General features: G+C 42.1%; 1 protein-coding gene across 1 annotated transcript in view; it reads left to right on the top strand.

The window, feature by feature from the left end:
* VPS36 (vacuolar protein sorting 36 homolog) overlaps positions 1-24,437 on the top strand; it is a 30,545-nt gene extending 6,108 nt beyond the window's left edge. The window contains exons 3-14 of the mRNA XM_060233197.1: positions 373-443; positions 550-664; positions 784-873; positions 2,040-2,126; positions 9,934-9,966; positions 10,101-10,178; positions 11,168-11,302; positions 11,979-12,044; positions 13,523-13,587; positions 14,602-14,686; positions 23,356-23,432; positions 23,519-24,437. Of these exons, the coding sequence (XP_060089180.1) occupies positions 373-443; positions 550-664; positions 784-873; positions 2,040-2,126; positions 9,934-9,966; positions 10,101-10,178; positions 11,168-11,302; positions 11,979-12,044; positions 13,523-13,587; positions 14,602-14,686; positions 23,356-23,432; positions 23,519-23,612 (996 nt within the window). The 3' untranslated portion in view covers positions 23,613-24,437. The remainder of the gene's footprint in view (positions 1-372; positions 444-549; positions 665-783; positions 874-2,039; positions 2,127-9,933; positions 9,967-10,100; positions 10,179-11,167; positions 11,303-11,978; positions 12,045-13,522; positions 13,588-14,601; positions 14,687-23,355; positions 23,433-23,518) is intronic.
* Positions 24,438-24,637: the final 200 nt, after the last annotated feature.

Genomic DNA, 24,637 nt, shown 5'->3' with positions numbered 1-24,637 from the left:
CCATGTAATAAGCCACAAAATACACAATTGAAGTGGGTCTCTCTGTTGCACTGATGTTCTGGCTTTTCTCATTCGGTCTTGGGGCGTTGTAAGCAGTTTTCCCATCCTCCAATTTATTCTCACAACAGTTCTGTGAGGTAACTGAGGCTGAAAGTCAGTGGTTTGCCAAGATCACCACAGTGATCATAATGGCTGAGTGGGGTTTGAACACAGGATCTCCCAGATTCTCATCCAGGACTCAGGCTGCTACATCACACTGCCTGCATAGTTAGACAAGGCATACAGGTCACTAATTGCAAACATAATGCTTGCATTTTATTGTCCACTGAAGTATTTGACTAAATTTGTTTCATTCTCTGTTTCTTATTATAGGAATGTTGTATGGCTATCCCACTTTCTCAAATTGTCTTCATTGAAGAACAAGCAGCTGGGATAGGGAAAAGGTAATTTGTCTAAACCAAACTTTTATAAACTTACATCAGTTGTTTTTAGGAACAGTGCTTGTAATTTCAAAGCCCATCTTTTTTCCTTTTCTTCCTTCCAAAATAGTGCCAAAATTGTAGTCCATCTTCACCCAGCATCTTCCAACAAGGATCCTGGCCCTTTGCAGAGTAGTAAATATTCTTATATCAAACTTTCATTCAAAGAACATGGTCAGATAGAGGTATGCATGTATTTTAGTCTGTTGCATGAAATTATATTGCAATGGATGTTCTTAATTTGCCTTGAGAATTCCCTAGTGTATTTTAAAGGTTAATCAATTTATGTGTTTCTAATATGCAGTTCTATAGACGGCTATCAGAAGAGATGACACAGCGGAGATGGGAGACCATGCCTGCTTCTCAGACCATTCAGATAAACAAACGTCCACAGGTATTGGTGCCTTTTTGCTTATTGCTGCCTTCCTGAGTAAGGCAAAGGCAGCAGATGCAGTATCAAGGAGGAGACGTCACAGACTTGATTTATACATGATTCACTGACCTCATCCACCTCTACCCCCAATTTCACTGACATGTCTGAGTTCCAGTCTCTCTTCACCCTGGCGGGGCCAGCTTTATGAACAGCCTCAACAAGCGAGGCCTTGGGCAGCCCTGCATGCAGCCTCTTAGCATAGATTCTTAGACAAGAAGGGATTTGCCAGCTTATTTGTTCTTCCATTTACAGGGTTTATCCTCCAAGCTAAAACAATGGCCCCAAAGTAGTTAACTTCACTCTGACCACCTCCATTGCTTCCTTCCCCACACTCTCATTCCACCTTTCACAGAGCCCCAAGTCATGCCTCCGTCTTCTGCCTCCAACTCTTCTCCACTGCTGCCCTTAAATTCTTCCCTACGGCCTTCAGCTGGGGCCATGAGGCAGGCCCTCTGTGCATGTGCACACACACACTCCTCACCAGGCCCACCCCCCTAACTACATGCCGTTCCCCATCCTGGTGGCTCCAGCTCCCAATAGCCACCCTCTTCCCAGCTGGTGTGGGCCCTGTCTGATTGCCAGCCTTGCCCCCTGGGAGGGGGAGGTCTGGGCAGCTGCATGCTGCAGGGGCCTTGGTAGAGACACAGAGCTTTGACGGTTGCTGGCTCAGGCACTGTAGAATCAGCAGATGTGCACGGAGTGCATTTTGTTTTTAGCAGCTCTTATGTCAATCTGATTTTAAAATCAGATTCTTAAGCATCATGTTGTATCCTTCTAGAGTGGCAAGTGCATTTTTAAAGTACAAGTCTGCTTTGATACATCTACTGTATTGAAGTATTAATGAAATATAATTAAGGTCTTTCACTTATTAAATATAATACTTCTACATGGCATAACTAATAAACAATGGTCTTTTGGGATATAGAAAGAAATACAATAATACAATGCCAGTTAAATGTGTTCAGCTTTCTACAAAATATTTTTTTGTGTTGTAGGTAATGGGCTTTGAATCTAATTCTGGGCCAGAGGTCTCAGATTTAAGCATAGCCTCTTGTTGCTTGCCAAATACTGCTGGTGAGAGAATTTAAGTGCTTCCTTCATGATTCTTTGTTGTGTTTTTTTTTCAGACTGGAAAAATAAGAGCTGCAGGAATAGTAGGTATTGAGAGGAAATTAGAAGAAAGAAGAAAGGAGATGGATAAAAACATATCTGAGGTAGATTATATTTTCCAGGTCAAAAATTCATGGTTGTTTTCACCTTGGGTTATTATAGCGATTATTTATTATTTCTAGTGTTGAGAAGGGAACTACATGTTACAGCAGCCATGTGATCCTCCTGTCAGCTTCTGGGATGTGTCAAAAAGAACAGCCCCTCCCCACTCCGCTTCAATCCGTGGAATGAAGAGCAGAGGGGAGGAATCTTGACCATAGTGTCACAGTGTCACATGATCACTTTTACTATATTTTATTGAGGGAAGGTGCAAAAAAAGCGCTTTTTTGTGCTAGATGTGCTTTTCTGGTACTTACAGTTTGTTTACCAGGGGATAAAAGAAATCAAATTGGGTGTGTTGGAAAAGTGTGTGTGTGGGAGAGATGGGTGGGTTAGTGAACTTCTGCATGTTATGAATGTTAATGACAGAACTGGTGCCCTGTGGTCCAAAATGGGTTTCCTGCACCTGCTGTTTGTTTTTCTTTTTTTTTTTTTTTTTTTTTTAATGTCCAAAAACTTTTTTTATTGAATTTAGTAAACATACAAATAAAGCAATCAATGACTGTATCTGCAATCATTCTTTGTGTATAAGCATAGCATACCAGCAGAAAACAGAATATATATATATACACAAAATACAAACAAAACAACACATACATACATTCACACATACATACATACTTGGCAGCTGAATTAAAAAATAAGTACTCTGTCCATATGTTAATTACATCAAATTAATAATGTCATAATATCTACCAGGAATACATGTACGCATCTGATCTACAGGACTAAAAGAAAATTTAAGAAATGGAAGCCACTTGTACATCAGAGAATCGTTACCTTCTGAATTATTTATGTTGCATAAACTATCTGCTATCTTGTCCATAGCATAGACCTCCCAGATTTTAGCATACCAGGCTTTAACTGGAGGAATATTGGGAGATTTCCAAAATTGGGCTAACACCATTTTAGCAGCAGCTAGTAAAAGGGATATCAGGGATTTATTGAGAGAAGTAATAGAAATACCTTTCCAACAGTCAAGCAAAATGAGTTCCAATCTTAAGGGTAAACTATAGCCCGTGATATCCTTGATTTTTGCCACAATTACTGCCCAAAACGACTGCACCCTCGGGCAAGACCACCAGCAGTGTATAAATGTGCCCACCTCTCCACAATTTTTCCAACATTTGGAGGATTGATTTATCGCCATATGGCTTAATCTCTGAGGTGTTAAATACCACCGGAACAAAATTTTTTGAGTTTGTAATTGTATATTCAATGATTTTGAAACAAACGAAGGAGATGACCAGATTTGTTGCCAAACATCCTCCTGAAAATTAATTGAACTATTCCTTTGCCAAATTTCTTGATAGGATAACAAATCAACAGCATCAATGTCTAGCAAACCCTTATAGATAAATGAAATCAGTCCCTTCCGCTTTAAAAAAGGAGATTGTAGCAAGGATTCAAAGAAAGTAAGAGGTCGATTGAAATTGTATTTCTTTGAGAGTGATGTCACCAAGTTGTTAATTTGCAAGTATTCAAACCATGGGATTTTTGTCCCACCAGTTTTCTCTTCTAAAGATTTTTTGTCGAGCACTTTTCCATTGGACAAAATATCCACAAACCTATAAAGATTATATTTTTTCCAAATTGGAAAAGACTTGTAAAAAAACCCCGATTGAAACCAAGAAACATCCATAAAATGAGATAGTGGAGACATAGGAGGGGCTAAAAAGAGGCGGCGTTTGTCCCAAATCTGAAAAATGGCTTTAAGGAAAAGGTTGGAGGAGATATTAGGAGGTCTCTTCTTTGGAAATTCCCATAATGTAGATTGAAACGATTTGTTATTTAGATAGGTATCTTCTAGGACCTTCCAGCCTGAATTTAAATCAGCATCATGGTATCTGACAAGGCCTCCTAAAATGGCAGCTTCATAAAATTTATGCAGATCCGGAAGAGCCAGACCACCTGAGGATTTAGAACGAATAAGAGTTGCATACCCTATTCTAGATAAGCCCTTGTTCCAAATGTATCTTAAGAACGAACGACGCCAACCCACAAATAAGTCCTCAGGAATAAGAATAGGAATGGCTCGAAATAAAAACAGAAATTTGGGAAAAATAAAAGATTTAATAATCTGAATTTTTTCATTCCAGGGAATGAGTGAAGAATTTTTATTCTTTTGCATAGTAAGAATGTCCTTAATCAATAAATGATGATTGACTTTAAAAATATCTCCCAATTTTAAAGGTATATTGATCCCCAAATATGTCCAATATCTATCCATTTTTTTGAAGTGATAATTTGAGTAGATGGAATCTTGGAGAGCATCTGAAATTGTGATGGGATAAAGAATGGTTTTAGATGGGTTTACTCGAAGACCCGATATAGAAGAAAATACAGATAATAAATCAAAGACAGCTGGTAAAGAAGTCTTAGGTTTTGTAACAAAAAGCACTAGGTCATCTGCAAACAAAGACACCTTAATTTGTTTCTTTCTAATAGGGATACCAGCAATAATATTGGTATTACGGATAGCATTAGCAAGAGGTTCAATTGCGATTGCAAAAAGCAGAGGAGACAAGGGGCAACCTTGCCTCGTCCCTCTGAAAAGATTAAATTCTTCAGAATCCAAATTATTAATAGAAAGAATAGCAGAAGGCGACTTATATAAAGAATGGATTATCTTCAGAAAATTCGGGCCAAAATTCATTTTCTGCAGTAAGGTTGTAAGATAAGGAACTTCAACGGAATCAAAGGCTTTTTCAAAATCAATAGACAAGATAAAGGAAGACTCAATATTAAATTTCCGGCAGTATTGAATAACATCAAGGACCATTCTAGTATTGTCCGTTAACTCACGGTGTGGGATAAAGCCCGATTGGTCAGGATGAATGTAGTTCCCTATAAAAGTATTAAGCCTAGCCACCAGGGCTGCTGTAAAAATCTTGTAATCGCAATTAAGGAGCGATATCGGCCTGTATGAACTAGGGTCTAGCAAGTCTTTGTCTTTCTTTGGAAGAAGAATGATTTTTGCCTGTGACCAAGTAACTGGAAAAGAACCAGACTGTACAAACTGATTACAGGCGTCCGCCAAGATGGGAGCCAACAAAGTATTAAAAAATTTATAAAATTCTGGTATAAAGCCATCTCGGCCTGGAGATTTATTGGATTTCATAGACTTGATAGTCTCCTGTATTTCAAGTGCAGTAAAAGGTTTGTCCAAAAGGGATTTAACCTCAGGAGAAACAGGCTTAATAACTGAGTGAGTGTCTAAAAAAGATGAAATAAGGTCTGATGCTGGATGCTGGGAGGAATATAGAGATGAATAGTATTTTTTAAAAACTCCTACAATATCCTTAGTGGAATGTTTCAAGGTACCAGATTTAGAACGAATGGAAGAAATAGCCATTGAGGATATTCTCTTTTTAACCTTCCATGATAGGAGTTTAAGGGATTGAGGAGTTCGAAACCAATATTTTTGTTTTATATAAGCCATTTGTTTTTGAATCTTGGAGACGTCAAAAGATTCTAATTTTTTCCTTTCTATAAGAAGTTTTGAATAAGTTTTTTTGCTACCAAATTTTTTAAATTTCTCTTCCAATTTGGTAATGTTGGCAACCAAATCTGATCTAATTTTGTCTTTTTCTTTTTTATACGAAGAGGCAATAGCCAAAAATCTGCCACGAATTACAGCTTTAAACGAGTCCCAAACTATATGCTGAGGTACTCCACACTCAGTATTGAATTGAAAAAATTCTTTAATGTCTTTTTCAATGGAATCTGTAACCGATTTCATAGACAGAAGTTTACTATCCAATCTCCAATTAAAAGAAAAAGATCTTTCAGTGATTCCTGACATATAACCTTCCAACCATGCATGATCAGACCAAATCATTGGGCCAATGTCTACTTTAAAAAAAAGGTTAGAAATAGAATCCGAAACTAAAAGAAAATCTATTCTGGAATAAGTTTGATGACGAGAAGAAAAGAAGGTATAGTCTCTTTCTTTTGGATGCCTGCTTCTCCAAATGTCTGACAGATTATAGGATTGAAAGATTTGAACTAAATCATTTTGGCCATTCGAATCTTTTGATTGAGACCATTTATTGGCAGATAGAGGTAACAGGCTTTTTTGAGATCTATCTAAAGAAGGATTGACAACATAGTTGAGATCTCCTCCCAAAATAATGGGCCCTTTATGAAAAGTTTGAAGTTGTGACAACGTATCTTTAATAAATGCAATTTGTCCATCATTTGGAGCATACACCGATGCCAGAGTATAAGGGCTACCATTAAAGACCCCATTGATAAAAATATACCGACCCCTAGGGTCAATTGAGGAATTTTCAAAAGTGAATTGGACTGATTTACCTATTAAGATGGCCACACCTCTTGCTTTGGAGGACCCGTAAGCTTGAAATTGATGAGCAAAAAATTTTGACTGGAAGACCTTGGGCTGGTTACCCTTAAGGTGAGTTTCTTGCAAAAAAACTATATCTGGTTTCTGATGAGAGATGGCAGAGGCAACCCGTTTTTTCTTAATTAAATTATTTAGCCCATTACAGTTTAGAGATAGAAATTTCAAGTGGCACTCTGCCATAATTGAAAGAGGAAATAACCAAGGTTATCAAAATTATTGCAATTCATAGCTTTGAACCCAGGTGCCACCAGGATAGCTAGAGGCGAATCCTGTAGATCAAATTTCAAAGGTATGAGGACAGATTTCAGATCAAAGGCTTTAAAAAACTTCCAACTAAATCCATAATAATTCAATACAGTTACGCTGCCCGTAACACAAACAAAAAACCATAACCAACACCAGTGGTCTAGCATTAACAGACACTAGCCACTAACTCACCCTCCAACTCTGTTAACCCAAACTTGGGAAAACAACAACTATTTACTTAAAAGGATAAATTTGAAGCGGAAGTCTTCGTTACTGAAGACACCACACAACTAGCAACAACTACCAAATGGAGCTAATTAAAAAAAACTGAAGTTCTCCATTCTCCCTCTCTGCCAAAAATGCTTATATTTAACACTATCAACCCAGCAAAAATAAAATTTATAAACAGAATAACAGAGCCGAATGTATAGAAAGTTTATAATGAAAGGCCAAACAAAGCTGATCGAGTCAAGGCTAAAATGCCTAGAAAGCCACATATAATAAAACCTGTGCCTTTTACCAACTCAGGTTAGTGAATTAAAGATAATTACAGGCAAACTAATATACCATGTGTAACAGCATCAGATCTCGATCACAAAGTTATTGTAAGACTTAAGACACTATGATAAAAATACAATGAAACTTTAAACAGAACTATGAACGCTATTAAATACTGGTCTCCCCAAACACTCCCCACCAACTATCCTTCAGCCACTTATAAGCCTATGTAGGGAGATATGATGGTGAGGGAAACAAGTTTCCAAACCTTCATAGTAGCATAAGGCACAAACTGACACACACATACATTCCCTACCCACCCTCTGTCTCACAGATTCATTTCCATTCAACAATTCACACAGGAAGGGAAAAGGTCCTGACAATTCATTAACTCATAGTAGAAAGAAATATATTGATATAAAACCCTAGTCATACTATTCAAGTTTCTCACTCTGATCTACCCCCCCTCACTCACTCTCTCTCCCTCCCTCTCTCCCACTCCCTCACTCAACACCCAGCCTCCCCATTCCAGCTCCTACTCAAACCATATATTCCAAGTCACCCCATTCTTCCAATCATGCATACCCAATCAACCAAGAAGATTTCCTTTAATGAGTTGATTTGAATTAATAACTCCCTCACATTCATAACATTGTGTTCAAAAGATATAAATAACCAAAAAAAAAAGGGGGGGGACCCCCCAATTTCGTATATAAACATTGCTTCATAGGCACGAAACAATCAGCATATTTCTAAGCCGTGACAGAGTTACACGTAGGCAAAGCTTATAAGTCAGCAGTTCAGTAGGCAAAGCTTATATGTCAGGAAAAAAAAAAAAAAGGAAAAAAAAAAAAAAAGGGGGACGTCAAGAATCCACACAAAAAAGGGAAGATTTCTGCATAGCAACAGTTCCAGCGTTTAGCTTCTAGGAGAAACAGGCCGATCAGGACGGTTCATAGGCACACGACGCCATCTAGTGTCTGAAGTTATTGAGTGAACATGTGAGCTTGCTTCTATAAGGCCGGTGGGAACAGGAAGATTCAAATCTCTCAGCATGCTTAGGCCTGAGTCAAGGCCTCCAGCGACAAACGACCGATCCTGTACAGTAACTTGCAGCTTGTACGAAGCAACCCATCGATATCTGATGTTTTCCCTGTTCAGGATTTCAATAATTGGCTTCAAAATTTTCCGCCTTTGCAAGGTTTCAGAGGACAAATCCTGTAGAATTTGGATGTTGTAATCTCCTAGCAGAAGTGGATTTATAGCCCGGGCTTTTTGCAGCAGCTTGGATTTAACTGAGGCAGAAGAGAAACGGACTAAAATGTCCCTAGGCAACGAAGTTTTCTGTGTGCGCAAAGGGCCAATTCTATATGCAGCCTCCAGGGCACAAAGATCAGATTCAGAAAAACCCAATGCCTTTGATAGCCAGGAGGCTATAAGAGATTTTAGGTCAGAGGGAGAGGCAGAGTTCTCGGGGAGCCCGCGAATTTTAACATTCCCCATTTTCAGTTGGTTCTCAAGTGCAATAATTTTATCAGTGGCCCATTCATCTCTTTTATAAAAATACTGAGTGTCCTCCTGCACAGCACATGCCATGTTAAAAGCAGAATCTGCAGTCTCTGCCACCTTCTCTAAGGACGTTTTGAAACCCTCCAACTGAGCAGAAAGGGGCTGGATCATGGCAGATATTTTGTCAGTCATATTTTTTTCCAGTTTTTGAAAAGCCTCCATTACCTCAGAACGAAATGAAGCTAGGTCTGCTGCTGTGTTTTCCCCTTCTCCCGACGCCATCTTGCTTGCAGGGCTGCTTGCTTTTCCTGAGGCCTTAGCCTTAGGCTTTTTGGGAAAATAGTCTTTAACAGAGTTCCTTGAGTTTCTTTTTGATCTGGATTTTTGACCATCTACTGTTCCCATACTAATTAAAGAAAAAAAAGAAAACAAACAACAACGCTGGGCGCTTGCTTAAGTGGATTTGGCAGGGGTAAGTAAGGAGCTCTGTTTTCAGGCGTCCATTCCCTATGCGTGCGACGCCACGCCCCACCTGCTGTTTGTTGCTGATAAAAATCGATTCCCTCAGCCGTTTGTTTGTTGGAGGAAATTCCTGTGAGGTGTGTGCACATTTTCCTTTGTACTTAGATCTGCCTCCACCAGAGGAAGAACTACATTTACTCTGCTCATTATTTATCCATTTCTCTTTTTTTCTTTTTTGATTGGGGAGCTTTTGTTTGTTCTGATGAGATAATGAATTAAGATGCTAATTTCCAATTATATTATGAATCCAGCAAATAAATAAATTAAATAATGTTACATGTTTTAGTGCCCCATTAAAGTTGGGGATGTTTGCTGTTTGTGAAGCTGTGAATGCTTAAGTACAAGCTTCTGTTGTTCCGTTGCTGAACGTGCGCTGTCATCTCATAATTTAGGAATGGGAAACCTATTAGCTTCCCTTCATTTGCTACATCCTGGCTGCATGTACTGTTCACACAGAAGCAGGGCCTGTTCAGGCTATAAAGCAAAGGCATATATTTTTGTTCCATTATATTTACTAATGTCACTGTTCATGTGTTAGTATTAAACCACAAAACATTGTAATAGTTTCCTTTAGGCAGAATATATTTCAAGGTGTGTTTTTATTGTTTCAGGCTTTTGAAGACCTCAGCAAACTAATGGAAAAGGTAAAATATCCTTATTTGTTCTTTCTGAGCTGAAATGTGCTGGTCCCCTAGAGAGGAACAAGAGGGCAATAGAAACTGATCTGCTTTTTGGTGCTCACAGAATGATCTTGGTGTCTGCATTATGTGTTTAACAGGCTAAAGAAATGGTGGAATTATCCAAATCGATTGCTAATAAGATCAGAGAGAAGCAAGGTGACATCACTGAAGATGAGGTCAGTTTGTATGTCAGTAACTTGGTCGATAAATGCTATGTATGTGAATACAGCACATGTGCTAGGGCATTCACAGTACTTCTAATCTCTGCATTAGTAATATGACATAATTTGCAGCACTTATCAATATGTTCATAATAGTATCTGACAAAGTGTGCTTGCGCTTGATAGCTTTCACCCTGAATTACACTTTGTTGGCCTTAAAAGTGCCACTGGATTCAAACTTTGTTCTGCATGTTCATCCTCATTCTTGCATTCATGTACTTCTGTCTTTCATGCACACATCCATGCTGGTGCTTCCCATAACTTCTTCAGCTCTTTGTAACAGACTGGCCAAATTTTCCAAAATTAACCTCATGACATCCTACAATGAGCATTGCTAGACTAAGTGACTTCCTTATCCTAGCCCCTTTTCCATCAAAAGCAGGAAGTCATCTTGGATGTGGAGAAAGCGGAACCTGCTACATTTCTTTCCCTGCTAGAGAATCTCTATTAGCTTCCCTTCATTTGCTACATCCTGGCTATTCCATGCCTGAGGCATTCTCCCGTACCTCTTCTCACAGAGGAAAACAGAAGCAAAGTTTAATATGGCTAACTGCCTGAAAGATCTTAAGTAAAGGTTAGAGTAATGGTGAGATAGGTACATGCGTGGCCCTGCTCAGTTTCTTATACTGAAAGGAAAGGGAGAATTTTAGAACAGATCTTTCCTTTTGTGCAAGGGACAAGCTGGTCTGATCTTCACTTCCACCTTATTCACTTTTATCCTCTGCTGTTAAATACTGCTGTTGAGATGAATGGCATATGTATGTGTCTGTCCTCTTGGAGTGCAGAAGGAGAATAAGATTCTAGGGCTGGATTTGCTCTCCACTTGGTATGTAAAAAATTCTTCCAAGTATGGCAGGATCTGTTTAAAATGCATTGAGTGTTGGTTAACTGCTTTTAGATAATATTTCTGGATGTTTTCATTGTAATCTTTTATTTCTACACAGACTATCAGGTTTAAATCCTATCTCTTGAGCATGGGTATAGCTAATCCAGTTACTCGGGAAACCCATGGATCTGGCACACATTACCATATGCAACTGGCAAAGCAACTAGCTGGTATTTTACAGGCACCACTAGAGGTAATGCACTTAAGAGTCTTCTTTTAAAAATGCTAATAAATTTAAGAGTCTTCTTTTTAATGTTTTAATATGCTTAATTAGTGAACAGAGGCTTTATTCAATTAATTTGATGTAGAGAAACCAGGGTTTTCATCTTACGTGCTTGAAGTCTGGGCTCTATATTAAATTTGAAAATAGAACCTTCATGGACAAATTGTAATTTTACCTTGATGTCTCCGTGAACATTGTAATGTGTTTTGAACAGTCTAATAATTTTTCTCCATGGTGTCTGACAACAGTCGTAATAGTGGATTCAGTATTAAAGTCAGTGCTGTTTAATGCAGGGAAGTGCTATCATGTTGTGCTTTTGTTGGTTGAAATGCTCTGTAGTTTTAATCTGTAGATCAATTTCATGTGACAATGGAAATTGCTGCCAGACCTGATGGTGGGTGGGCTGTGACTTTGTGGCCAGGTGAGGCATTGCGTATAGGAGGTTCCAAGTTAAATCCTTGGCATTGCCAGCTACAAGTGTTGTCTGTCTCCACCTTTTTCCATCTGAGGTCCTGGAGAGCCAGTCAGAATAGACAATACTAACCTAGAGAGACCAGTATGTCCATAACCTAGGTATGTATTGTGAAGAAACATAGTGCATGTTTTAAGATGAATTACATGATAGTAACTAGTCTTAATTTAACAGGAGCGGGGAGGAATAATGTCGCTCACAGAAGTGTATTGTTTGGTGAATCGTGCTCGAGGCTTAGAGGTGAGAAATTTATGGGGTGCCCTGACAAAACTGGCTTTGAAAGATTCCCATATTTCTATAGATAACCAAAAATGTTTTGAATGTTCTTCCTGTGAAGAAAACCAGATGTTTCTTCTGCTGTCTGCCCTTTTTTCTTTCTATTTCTGTTAAAGTCCTTTGCAAACTAGATGATCGTTCTGGAGTAAAATTCATCTAGTAGTGTGCAATAAATGTAAGACAGAAGACTGTGGAAATGGAGGCATGAACCAGACACTTTGGAGAAAGGAAAGTAGGGTAAATCTTCTAGTTCAGGAGGGAAAGATGATGAAAAGCAGTGGAATAGAAGACAAAGTGAGTGAAGAACTAGTGTGAAAATGTGGCTGGATTTCTAAAATGAAGGATGATGAAGGAACCGTCTGTTGATAAGGCCACATAGTGTTAAAAAGTCCTGGAATTCTTAAACACAAATCTCAGTTTTCTTCCTTAAAACTCCAAAGTGGCATACACAAAGTTCCTGTGTAATTTCTCATCCAGGTTTTTTCCTAATCCAAAACTGGTTAGTTCAGTCAAGACAGTAGATCATCCCAACTTGGATCCCAAGGGTGTAGGAGAAAGGAAGAATATTACTATTTCATACAAATTTTGATCTGGTCCAAGGTTAGGATAGAGAATATCACATCTCTGTCTGTACATTATACAAGCCAACTCATAGTAAAATGATTTTGAAAGCCATTCTGTATTCATAGTTAATGCCTGCTGATGGAGAGCCAAGATTGCTGTTAGTTATTTTGTAGCAAAGAAGTCACTAAGTGCCAAAAGGACAAAGATTCTGGATTGTGCAGATGTTTACACTGCACTGCCAAAATCTGGCTGCAGAACATCCAGATGCTCTAGAGAGAACAGTTGATTCCAGTAATCTGTGTACTTAGAATGGAGGCAGACGTTCAAGACTAGTGTTTATTGGAAAATATGGCTTAAAATAAATATAGCACGTTATTTTCTGCTGTAAAATCCTTCTTTTCATAACCAAATAGTCCTGTGTTTTTCTCTGATAGTAGATGCTATTGATGAAATGGGGATTCTGTGTACAGTAATGGTAGTTAGCACATTCTGGAGCGCCAGTAAAACATTCCAAAGATGCCATAGTGTGCATGTAAACAGCTTGGGAATATATCCTTATTTCTGTGTGCCTGCTGTGTCCTCTCGGTAATATGTGCTTGTAATTCGACTGAGGAGTCATTCCTGTGCAGTTGTAAATACCTAACGTAATGCATAGTGCTCTAAATATTGTGTTCATGAATATTATCTCAAGATACACGTGTGTGTGTTTCCAGGAGGAATGGTACTAGTAATACATATAGCCACAATTTCTATTCATTGGTACTTCTATTGTTGGTACGCCAGTGTTCACTGCCAAGAGCAAAGTCTTGTTGGAACCAGACCTGAGAATAAGATATTTCTGCATGTGACTAAATGTCTGTTTTTGTTTTTATAACTAGTTGCTTTCACCTGAAGATCTAGTAAACGCATGTAAGATGTTAGAAGCACTGAAATTGCCTATAAGGTGCGATTCTTTCAAAATGTATTTCTGACAATATGTCTAAATAGGGGGTTTGATCTGTTCTACAAGGACTTTAAGAGTACCTTTTGACACAGAAATTAAGTATGTCCTGCATTTTCTCTTATCATATCTCTATGGTAGAAAAATGTCATGAGAAGATGGAGACAGAGGACTGAGGCAGGAAAGAGCTAATTAGAGGGGAGATTCTTTTGGAGGGAAGCAAATTGCACAGTGCATGGGGTCAGTGGAAGCTATGTGTTATACAAGGAGAGAGAGAAAAGTTCCAGAATGGGTAACTAAGAGGCAGTATAGCTAAATGGACAAAGTAGGTAGTGGGTCAAAAATGGGAAATGGAGAGAACAATGAGTAGTCAAGATACAAGGCGAAGAGGTCCTATGGATGGAGGAAGGATCAAAGCAAGCAGAAAAGCAGTAGACTACATATTGTGGGCATAGGTCTTGTTTATAGCATGGCAAAGTAATCCTGGCAGTCAAGGCTTCTGTTGTCTCTGCTGCGTTGTGAAGGAGTGATGAGGGGCAAAAAAGCTGTACGTGGTTAGGGTTAGATTTCACATTGGGTCAATTAGAGCAGGGGGTATTCAGCCTTTCGAGACCCCGGGCCCAGTTTAACTGCAAGGGGATTAAGTAAACTGAAGACCTATGGCCAGAATTCCTATGACATCGCAATCATGATAGGAAGAAAAGGAGCCAATGTGTCTGAACCAATATGAACAAAAAAGAAATTTTCTCAGCTGCTGAGTGATCTTGGTTCACTGACCCGATGCTGCTCTCAGGGTGTTTGCAAAGAGGGTGGGACCCCTTGCTGTGGTCCTTCCAAAATACAGCAAAAACCCCCACAACCTGGCAGCTCTGTAAAGCCTCATGACCCAGCAGGTGGGACTCAGGGATCCATCTGAAAGTTCCAACTCAAATGGAAGATTACTAAATTAAAATTTACCCAGCCACCTCTTTGCTTGCAAAGTGCTAGTTCAACTTTGTCTTTTTTTTTCCAATGTAGGCTACGTATATTTGACAGCGGTGTTATGGTGATTGAGCTCCAGTCCCACAATGAAGAAGAAATGGTGGCTTCTGCTTTAGAAACTGTATGTGAACTATTTTCTTCAGCAATATGTCTAATGAAACATGATTTTCATCACCAAACCTTATGTAATTGGGGGGGGGGGTTTCTTGTCAGAGCAGAAATTCCCTGTCCGCTGTTTATTATACATTCTCTGAGGCTCACATGCTTAACTCTGCTGGGATTCAACCTGTCTTACCTGTGCCCACTCAGCTAAAATCAAGATAGGGGTTGGAAGTTCCTAAAATACAGCTTTCAAAAATCTTTCAGTGGTAATGCTTTTGCTTTTAAAAGGTTCTTAATAGGTATTCATCTTAAATATATACCAGTTAAGTGTGTATTTTTAAAGTTGGTGTAGTTTCTTAAATCCTACTAAATACTTCCACAGGAGGGAAGCCTGAAACTTGACCCCTAGGTTAGGGGCACATGCTTAACCAGAGAGGATCCTGTCGGAGCGGGAGTAGCAGAGTGAGGGAGATGACTTGCCCGACACAGGGCTTCAGGAAAGAAAATCAGGCAGACACGTGCAACTAGTGCCAAAAGGTGTATTAACATATATACACAACAAGTGCTCTCTTGTGCAGTCTATACAATATCACCTCCACGGACAAAGTGCTTCGCCTAACCACCATCTCACAGGGAGAGACCTGTGTGATGCACACACAGATCATATATAGTCCAAGCAGCCAATCCTGGCCGTGCTGACTCAGCAGATTGCATCACTTGGCTTCTGCCGGCTCAAGCCGGTCTGCTGATCAGGTCACTGTGACCTAGCCTGGTAGCTAGATCACCAGCTGTCATACTGTAGCTGTCAGACTGGGTTTATGTAGATTCTTGCTCCAACACACCTCCTAATCTATTTAAACCCAGTGCACCAAAACACTTTACACAGTTTACATACATGTCCACCAGCAACATTACAGTTCATATTTACGTAGCTCGGAACCCTTTCCGGAATTCGTTCAGGAACTCATCATGATTGTAAAACACATCATCGTGTTCCTGTTCAGCCAGCTCTTTCAGACGCTTGGCTTCAGCCTCCTTCTCCCTTGCCTCGCACTCTGCCACCCAGGCTTTCCATTTCTTAGCCTTTTCTTTTAACATTTCCTCAAATCCGGGTGGGTCTGGATTGACAGTCAGAGTGACATAGGGACACTTGTACCTAGCGGGACGTTGGCCTTTGGTGGACCTGGCAGACACCCGTGGCCCTGTGCTTGGACCAGCTTTGTCTTCTTCGGGTTGCTCTGTTCCCACCTCCTGGGCTGGTTGCTCTGCCCCTGTAATTGGGTGTTGAACCTCCTGACTCTCACACTTTACCTCCAGTTCCTGCATTTGAGGCTCTGCCTCCTGACTCTGCTCGTCAGGCTCACCTTCTCCAGCCCCACTGGGTGCCACCTCCTGGGCTGGAGTTCTGGGCTGCGCTCCAACATCGTTATCGCTACTTGGCAGCAGGACAAATTGTTTCTGCAAGGAGTGCAACCTTGGCCAGCTGCTTTCTTCATTGAACTGGGCACTCTTACTAAGTGTTATCTTGCTTTTGCTATTGCAGAAACGATAACACCTGGCCCTTGGCTTGTAGCCCAGAAAAATTAGGCTCTCTGCCCGGACATCCCCCTCCCCGCTACTCGTGGAGTGGATGCCAACCCGAGCCCGTGACCCAAAGACTTTTAAAGAACTCAAATCTGGGGTCTTGTTCAACAGTAACCTGTAAGGCACATTTTTCACAGTATTACACCAAACCCTATTTTGCAAAAAAACAGCTGCATGTATGGTTTCTGCCCAATAGGTCATTGGCAGTTGTGCATCCTCTAACATGCAATACATCACATTCTGCAATACAGCCCCATGCCCATTTTCTCGGGGCGTTGCCGGGTTCGTCAGACGGTGGGCAATGCCCTTGTTCTCCAGCCAACGTTTCATCTGGTTAGATAAGAATTCCCCCCCTCTGTCGGTTTGTACAGCTAGGAGATTAACCCCTAATTGTCTCTCCACTGCTTTGACCCACTTGGTGAATGTCTTATACACCCCAGACTTATGCACCATGGTGAAAACCCACGCGTACCTCGTGTGGTCGTCGGTGGCCACCAAGCAGTATCTCCTCCCCGACAGACTCTTTGGCAATGGGCCAATAACGTCTAAATGGACTAGTTCCAGGGCTCGTGTGCTTTCCCTTGAGCTTTCTTTAGCAACAGCACACGCCTTGCTTTTGGTCTTCTTGCAGACCTGGCAATCCAAGTAACATTTGCAAGGATTTACTTTCAAACTAGGCACAAGCTCCAGGGTTTTCTTTAACGCCCTAAATCCGCAGTGCCCAAGTCTCCTATGGAGCAAATGTATACAATTATTGTGCACAGGCTCATTCGACACCTGAGCCACCTGGGCACAATCACTCTGGACCACATACAGTTTACCTTCCCTCTTTCCTGTCACAAGCAACTTTCCCCCACCTCCCAGGATTTTGCAGCAGGTTTTCTCAGGTTAGACTGCAGTGAGGGTACATACAACACATACAACACATTTTGCAACATACATTTCAGTGCAGGAAATTCCACATTGCCTGAGCAAACAGAATTGGCAGTGGTCCCATCAGCCAATCTCACATACTTATGCTCAGGACTGTCAATGTTTTTCAACAACTCCTTCTCGCAGCAGAGATGGCTCGTTGCCCCGGAGTCTAAAATCCAAGCAGACCCTGTGCTCTCTACTGCAGACGTGACCAGCCGGGTTGCTTCCTCACACGGGCTGGCGGTCCTCCGCTCTCGCCGCACACGCCCCCGCCTCTTCTCCCTCTCAGGGCAAGCTCGGAGCAGGTGCTGCGACGACCCGCATCCATAGCAGCGACGGACTGCAAACGCAGTCGGCTCCACTTCCTCCACCTTCGGACGCCTGCCAGCAGCAAAAGCTGGCTCATTCTTGGCTGTCTTCCCGGACACACCGATAACAGCACGCTGCCCGGCCGACACCCCCGGACAGCTCACGGCCGCAATTCTCTCTTGGAAGTCAAGCAGGTGGGCACAGACGTATTCCATGGTCAGGGTCGCTACGTCCACCGTCTCCAGAGAAGTTATCAGGGGAGTGTACTCAGGTGGCAACGACGACAGCAAAATGTACACTCTGTCGTCTGGAGCTACAGTCTTGCCTCTTGCCTCCAGCTCAACGAAACAGTCCGTTAGCCGTTTGATGTGATCTTTCACACACCCTCCAGCCGGCATAACGGTGCGGAACATCCTCCTTGTCAAGGCCATGAGGGAACCAGCAGTGGTGCTAACATGCACCGCACTCAACGCGTCCCAGGCAGCCTTGGGAGTGTCCTTCCCTCGCACATAAACCAGCTGGTCATCTCCTATAGACAGCACTATGTTGGCCAGTGCCTTATCCGATAACACAGTCTCGGCAGGAGATAAGTCAGCAGGGGGGTTACTCACGAACAGCCATTGCCCTTCACGCTTGAGGTAGTGTTGCATTCTCAGGCTCCACACCGCGTAGTTGGCTGAGGTGAGCTTCTCAACGGCTACTCCAAGCTGTTGCTGAGCCATCGTGCCGACTCCTCCTCACAGCTGGCTGCCGACGTCCCTCTGGCTCTCAAACAGAGAACGGTGGTGCTTCTGTGTCCTTCACCGGCGTTCCTCGCCTCCGGCTCTTTCCAAACTCACAGTCAGCTCAACTCTCAACTCTCTCCTCCGCGCAGCGGAACCGCCCTGGGCCCATAACCCTGTCGGAGCGGGAGTAGCAGAGTGAGGGAGATGACTTGCCCGACACAGGGCTTCAGGAAAGAAAATCAGGCAGACACGTGCAACTAGTGCCAAAAGGTGTATTAACATATATACACAACAAGTGCTCTCTTGTGCAGTCTATACAATATCACCTCCACGGACAAAGTGCTTCGCCTAACCACCATCTCACAGGGAGAGACCTGTGTGATGCACACACAGATCATATATAGTCCAAGCAGCCAATCCTGGCCGTGCTGACTCAGCAGATTGCATCACTTGGCTTCTGCCGGCTCAAGCCGGTCTGCTGATCAGGTCACTGTGACCTAGCCTGGTAGCTAGATCACCAGCTGTCATACTGTAGCTGTCAGACTGGGTTTATGTAGATTCTTGCTCCAACAGATCCTGCTAACAGGATGCGGGGGAGGGGCCAAACTGGGTGGAAGGATGTAAGAGGAAATAGGGACTGCTGCTTCCTGTGTTGTGAAGATGTTTGATTACATGTTGTCTCCTTTCCTTTCTCAAAGGAACTCAGATATGTAGGATTATACTTTTTTACCCACCCTGAAACTATGTGAAGATGTTATTTTATTTACTTTATTTATCCCCTACTTTTCTTCCCAGTGGGCACCCAGAGTGGCTTGCAACATTCTCCTCTCCTCCATTTTATCCTAACAAAAACCCTGTGAAGGAAGGTTAGGATGAGAGAGAGTGAGTGGCACAAGGTCACCTAGCCAGCTTCCATGGGAAAGTGGGGATTCAAACGTAGGTCTCCCAGGTCCTAGTCTGACTTTCTTAACAACTACACTATACTGACTCTGAATAGGTTAGGCCAAGAGATACTGCAGCTTGCTCAAAACTACCAGGCAATCTTTGTGGCTTAGCAGATATTTGAATGCAGTTTTGCCCTGGCTGAAATCTATTCCTTCTGCTTTATAGCAGACATTATGATTGTATTCCACAGGTATAGAATATCACTTTGTGTGTTAGTGACTATGTTCATGCCACCGAAGGAACCCTGATTCACAGCATAGGTACACAGTTCACATCTAGGTTAAATAGAAAGACCAGTAGGGCTGTTACATGCTTCCAATTGAAGAAATATCTACCACTAATTTCTGCAGCATGTGATGCAGCCAGAAGACTAACTATATGAGCCTGTGCACAGGACAGGGGTGTTTGGGTAGCAAGACCAAGTTCCAGTGAGCCAAAAAGATTATTTGTTTACAACAGGGCTCAGAGAGGGTACCAACACACACATAAACAATATTTATAATTTAAATTATTAAAACACTAGAACAATCTTTACCAAAGATGGCATATAAACGGGAGCACAGTCCAGTGCCCCTTACAGGGAGGGAGAATAAATAGTCTTCAGTTAGTCAGTAAAAGAATTCATGGGCTCAAAAGGGGAGGGAGGAAGAGGAAAGAAAAAAGGAAGGGAAAGGGAGGCCAATCTAGAATGGTAACTGTCATTGCTCTCAACCATAAGCCTGGCGAAACATCTCTGTTTTGGCAGGCCCTGTGGAGCTGCATCATATCTCACAGGACTCAGATCTCACTCAACAGAACGTTCCACCAGGTCGGAGCCAGGGCTAAAAAGGCCCTGCCTCTAGTTGAGGACAGTTGGGTATTTTGGGGGCCAGGGATCACCAGTAGATAATTATCCATTGAATGTAATGCTCTTTGGGGGATACCAGGAGAAGCAGTCCAGAAGATAAGCTGGCCCCAGACCGTTGAGGGCTCTAAAGGTTAATACCAAAACCTTGAACCTGGCCTGGTATTCAGTCTGGAGCGAATGCAGCTGACAAAGCACTAGTTGAATGTGAGCTCTAAAAGAAGTTCCTGTTAGGTCACCAACTGCTGCATTCTAGACTAGTCGCCGTTTCCCGTCAGTCTTAAGGGTAACTCTGCATAGAACAAGTTACAGTAATCTAATCTGGAGATGCATGGATCACTGTGGCTTAAGTCATGTTGAGACAGGTAGGGAACCAGCTGCCTAACCTGGCACAGATGGAAGAATGCCTGTCTGCCCACATTTTTGACTTGAGCCTTCATTGCAAGGGCAGCATCCAAAGTCACACCCAGACTTCTGCTGGTGGGCACTGGTGTTAATGGCACACTGTCAAGGCCCAGAAGCTGGTGACCTAACCCTGAATCTCTCCAGCCGAGCCACAGAACCTCCATCTTAGGTGGATTTAGTTTCAGCTGGCTCTGTTTTAACCAATCCACAGTTTCCAAACCCATAGCCAAAATACCTGGGGCAGCATTCGTCTGGCCATCCATCAACAGATACAGCTAGGTGTCATCTGCATATTGATGACACCCTAGCCTGAAACTCCACACCAGAAATTGCCTTTGTCCAGACATTTGACCTTGATAACCTTTGGCTAACTTTCTTTGTTGTCCTACACATACCAGAACACTGAGCTCTGTATTATTTTGACATTCACCTTCCAGCTTATCCTGATAAGGATGACTTCCATCTTGATAATAAGCTTACAGGAAATCTTATGTTCAGTCTAGAGACACTCTGGAGTATAAAATCATGGGGAAATAAGTGGGCTGAAGCTTTGGGGAAGAAACATATAAATCAGCATAAACATAGATCCGCCTTCTTCCATCTCAAGAGGGCGAGGCAGCTGGCTCCCTTCCTGGAGCGCAGCGACCTAGCAACTGTGATCCACGCAACGGTCACTTCGAGACTAGATTACTGCAATGCCCTCTACATGGGGCTGCCCTTATACCGAACACGGAGACTTCAGGTAGTCCAGAACGCGGCGGCCAGGCTGCTGGAGGGACTACCACGGTGGGAACCTGCGCGGCCTGGGCTGCGGGATCTGCATTGGCTGCCGGTTGTGTACCGTGTTCGCTATAAAGTGGTGGTTATTACCTTTAAAGCCCTATATGGCCGAGGACCTGCCTACCTAAGGGACCGCCTCTCCCCATATGTGCCCCAGAGAGCACTGAGATCTAGTTCTCAGAACTTACTAACAATCCCTGGGCCAAGAGATGCTAGGTTGAAGGCTACTAGGGAGCAGGCCTTCTCAGTGATGGCCCCTCGTTGGTGGAACCACCTTCCAGAGATGGTGCGAGCCCTGCGGGACCTGAACCAATTCCGCAGGGCTTGCAAAACATTTCTTTTCCAGCTTGCTTTCGAGATAGAACCCGATTAATCTGACGTGTGGACATCTAGCCATCTTGTGGATATTATGATTACAGTATTTTAGCACCCATTTTATACATTTTATCTATTCTAAATAATTTATTATGCAATTGATATATTTAAAATTGTTTACATTGTTTTATATGAATCATGGGATCTCCATGTCTGTTAGCCACCCTGAGCCCGCCTCGGCGGGGGAGGGCGGGATATAAAAATAAAGTTGTTGTTGTTGTTGTTGTTGTTGTTGTTATTATTATTATTATATATAAATATATATAAACACATATATCAGTATAACTGTTCCAGTCCCATTTCCACCCTGGCTATGGAATGGAAACGATGTTGGTTGCCCTTGCAGATGACCTCTGGAAACACCTGGATTGAGGTGGATTGGCGCTACTGTTATTACTTGACCTGACAGCAGTGTTCGATATGGTTGATTATGATCTTATGGCCCACTGCCTCACCAATGTGGAGATACATGGGGCAGCCTTACAGTGGTTTGTCTCCTTTCTGCACGGTCAGAGACTCTTGGGGGGGAGAGTCTTGCCATGTTACCCTTTGGTTTGCAGCATCCCACAAGGGACGATTCTCTCATGTTATTTAACATCTATATGTGTCCTTCCAGCCAGCTAGTCTGGAGCTTTGGGCTGGATTAGCATCAATTTGCTGATGACACCCAGCTGTATCTGTTAATGGATGGATGGCTAGGCTCTGCCCCAGATACTTTGGTTGTGGGTTTGGAGTCTGTGACTGGGTGGTTAAAGCAGAACCAGCTGAAGAAAAATCCATCAAAAACGGAGGTCCTGTGCCACAGGGGAGGAAGACTTAATCCAACCCCCAACTCTTGATGGGACACTGTTAACGCCAGCACCAACAATGAAGAGTTTGTTAGTGATTTTGCTATATATGGAGGCCCAACTCACAAATGTTGCCAGAATAGCATTTTTCCATCTTCGCCAGATCAGGCAACTGGCCCCTTATCTCTCCTCCTACCCTGATTTAGCCACAGTGATCCATGCAGTGGTCACCTCCAGGCTGGATTACTGTAACTAGCTCTGTGCAGGGCTACCCTTGAGACTAATCCAGAAACTTCAACTGGTCCAGAATGCAGTAGCATGTGTTTTTACCAGAACACTACTAAGAGCACATATACAACCAGTGCTCCGCCAGCTGTACTGGTTGCCGGTTGAATACTAGGTCAAGTTCAAGATCTTGGTTCTAACCTTAACGCCCTATGTGGTCTGGGACCAACATAACTTCAGGACTGTCTCTCTCAGTATGCCCCTCCTAGAGCATTAAGCTCAATGGATCAAGAGAGATCTCTGGCCCTAAAGGTGTCTGCTTAGCCTGGACCAGAGTCTTCTCAGCATTACCTCCACCTGGTGGAGCACTCTCCCTAGTGAGACCTGGGCCCTGCATGACTTAATGCAATTCCACTGGGCCTTCAAGATGGAGATGTTCCTCTGGCCTGTGGTTGAGGGGATGGAGATGCATTTACATCAGCCTCCCCTAGATTGCTGTTAACATCTATGGTTGCCAATCTGTATTGTCTGCCATCTGTCTGTTTCCCCAACATCGGTTACGTCATTGAGGAAGTTATGTGGCATCAGAAAGAGACAGTCAAATGGTTGCCATTGACTGCACTACTTGATATAGTAATTGATCTTATTGTAAATTGAGCTTTAATGATGTGATTTTAAATATTGCGTTGTGTGTTGTTGTTGTAACCCACCCTGAGCTGCTACTGGGGGAGGGAGGGCTAGAAGTTAAATAAAGTGCTGTCCAAATTTACTGCATTTTTTCATGGTCTTCTAGGTCTCTGAGAAGGGGTCTCTCACAGCAGAAGAGTTTGCAAAGCTTGTAGGAATGTCTGTACTTCTAGCCAAAGAGAGGTAAGGCATAAGAAGTCTCATTTTTTAAGTAAAGCAGGCATCGATAATGAAGATAATAATAAAATACTTTTTTTTTCTTGTTCTAGGCTTCTTCTAGCAGAAAAGATGGGCCAACTTTGCAGAGACGATTCTGTGGAAGGCTTGCGATTCTATCCAAATTTATTTCTTACCCAAAGTTAACAATTTCCCCTTCCCATCAAATTCCATTAGAATGATCTTGGACATTCTGTACAAAAGAATGTAGAGTGATGTTCCTTTTTCCCAAAGAGGAAGAGGACTTTCTAAACTGGCCGCAGTCATGACTTGCAGTCTGTTTGTGTCTTTGGACAAATTCACATGGAGGAGTTACTTGACAGGCTACCTGGCCATTTTGTTTTTAATTACGGAGGAAGGAAATGATGCAATTCAGGAAAGGATTGTCACCAAGGCCTGCTGCAGGAGTTGGCAGAGTACAATGCACGCTGCTTCCTTATTGTATTGTTGTTCTTTCATTGTTTTGCATCTGCACCTCTAAATCAGTCACAGATTTGCAGCCACAGATCACTTGTATAAGTGTAATTCAAAATCACAATGTGGTTGCTCTTTCCAGAATTATTAATTCCCTTGGGAAATACAGACTCCGAAGCAGCAAAACCTCAGTCCGCGCACTTGCCTACAAATGTCCTGCAGAATGATTAAATCTGTGTTCCTGAAAAATGTGGAGCTTATGTGTTGCTTGTACTGAATGTAAAGGGTCTTTGTGAATTCATGTGGATTTCCTTCCTTCCGTTCTTTGATTCTCAGCTCCATGATATGTTGCTATTTTTGTCCATTCTTTTGCATAGCTGTGAAGGAGGGCATTTCGCCATCTCCCTTTAGAACAGTACAATGGATTATTTTCCCTCATTAAAATAATCATTTGAGGACCCACCATTGTGAAGGAAAGACTTCATGTGTGTGTGGATATTATTGCTATGTTAGTTTCTGTATCTAAACATGAAATAAATGCTAATATTTGGCTGAGAACTCTTTTAAATTGTCTTGTGATTTGTTTTTATATAATAAGCCACCTTGTTGGCCCTGATTGGGTAGAAACAGTGTACAAATTCTGTTGATAAAATAAGACTGCATCACCATAAAGCAGCAATCCTAGAATTGTGTATTGTATTGCCTTCGTGTTTTCTGTTGCTATGTACTAATTCTAAAGGAAATAGAACTGTTAAAAT

This window comes from Heteronotia binoei, chromosome 1 (genome assembly GCF_032191835.1).
Source record: "Heteronotia binoei isolate CCM8104 ecotype False Entrance Well chromosome 1, APGP_CSIRO_Hbin_v1, whole genome shotgun sequence".
Classification (NCBI taxonomy): Eukaryota; Metazoa; Chordata; class Lepidosauria; order Squamata; family Gekkonidae; genus Heteronotia; species Heteronotia binoei.
This window is presented reverse-complemented; position numbering and strand designations above follow the sequence as displayed.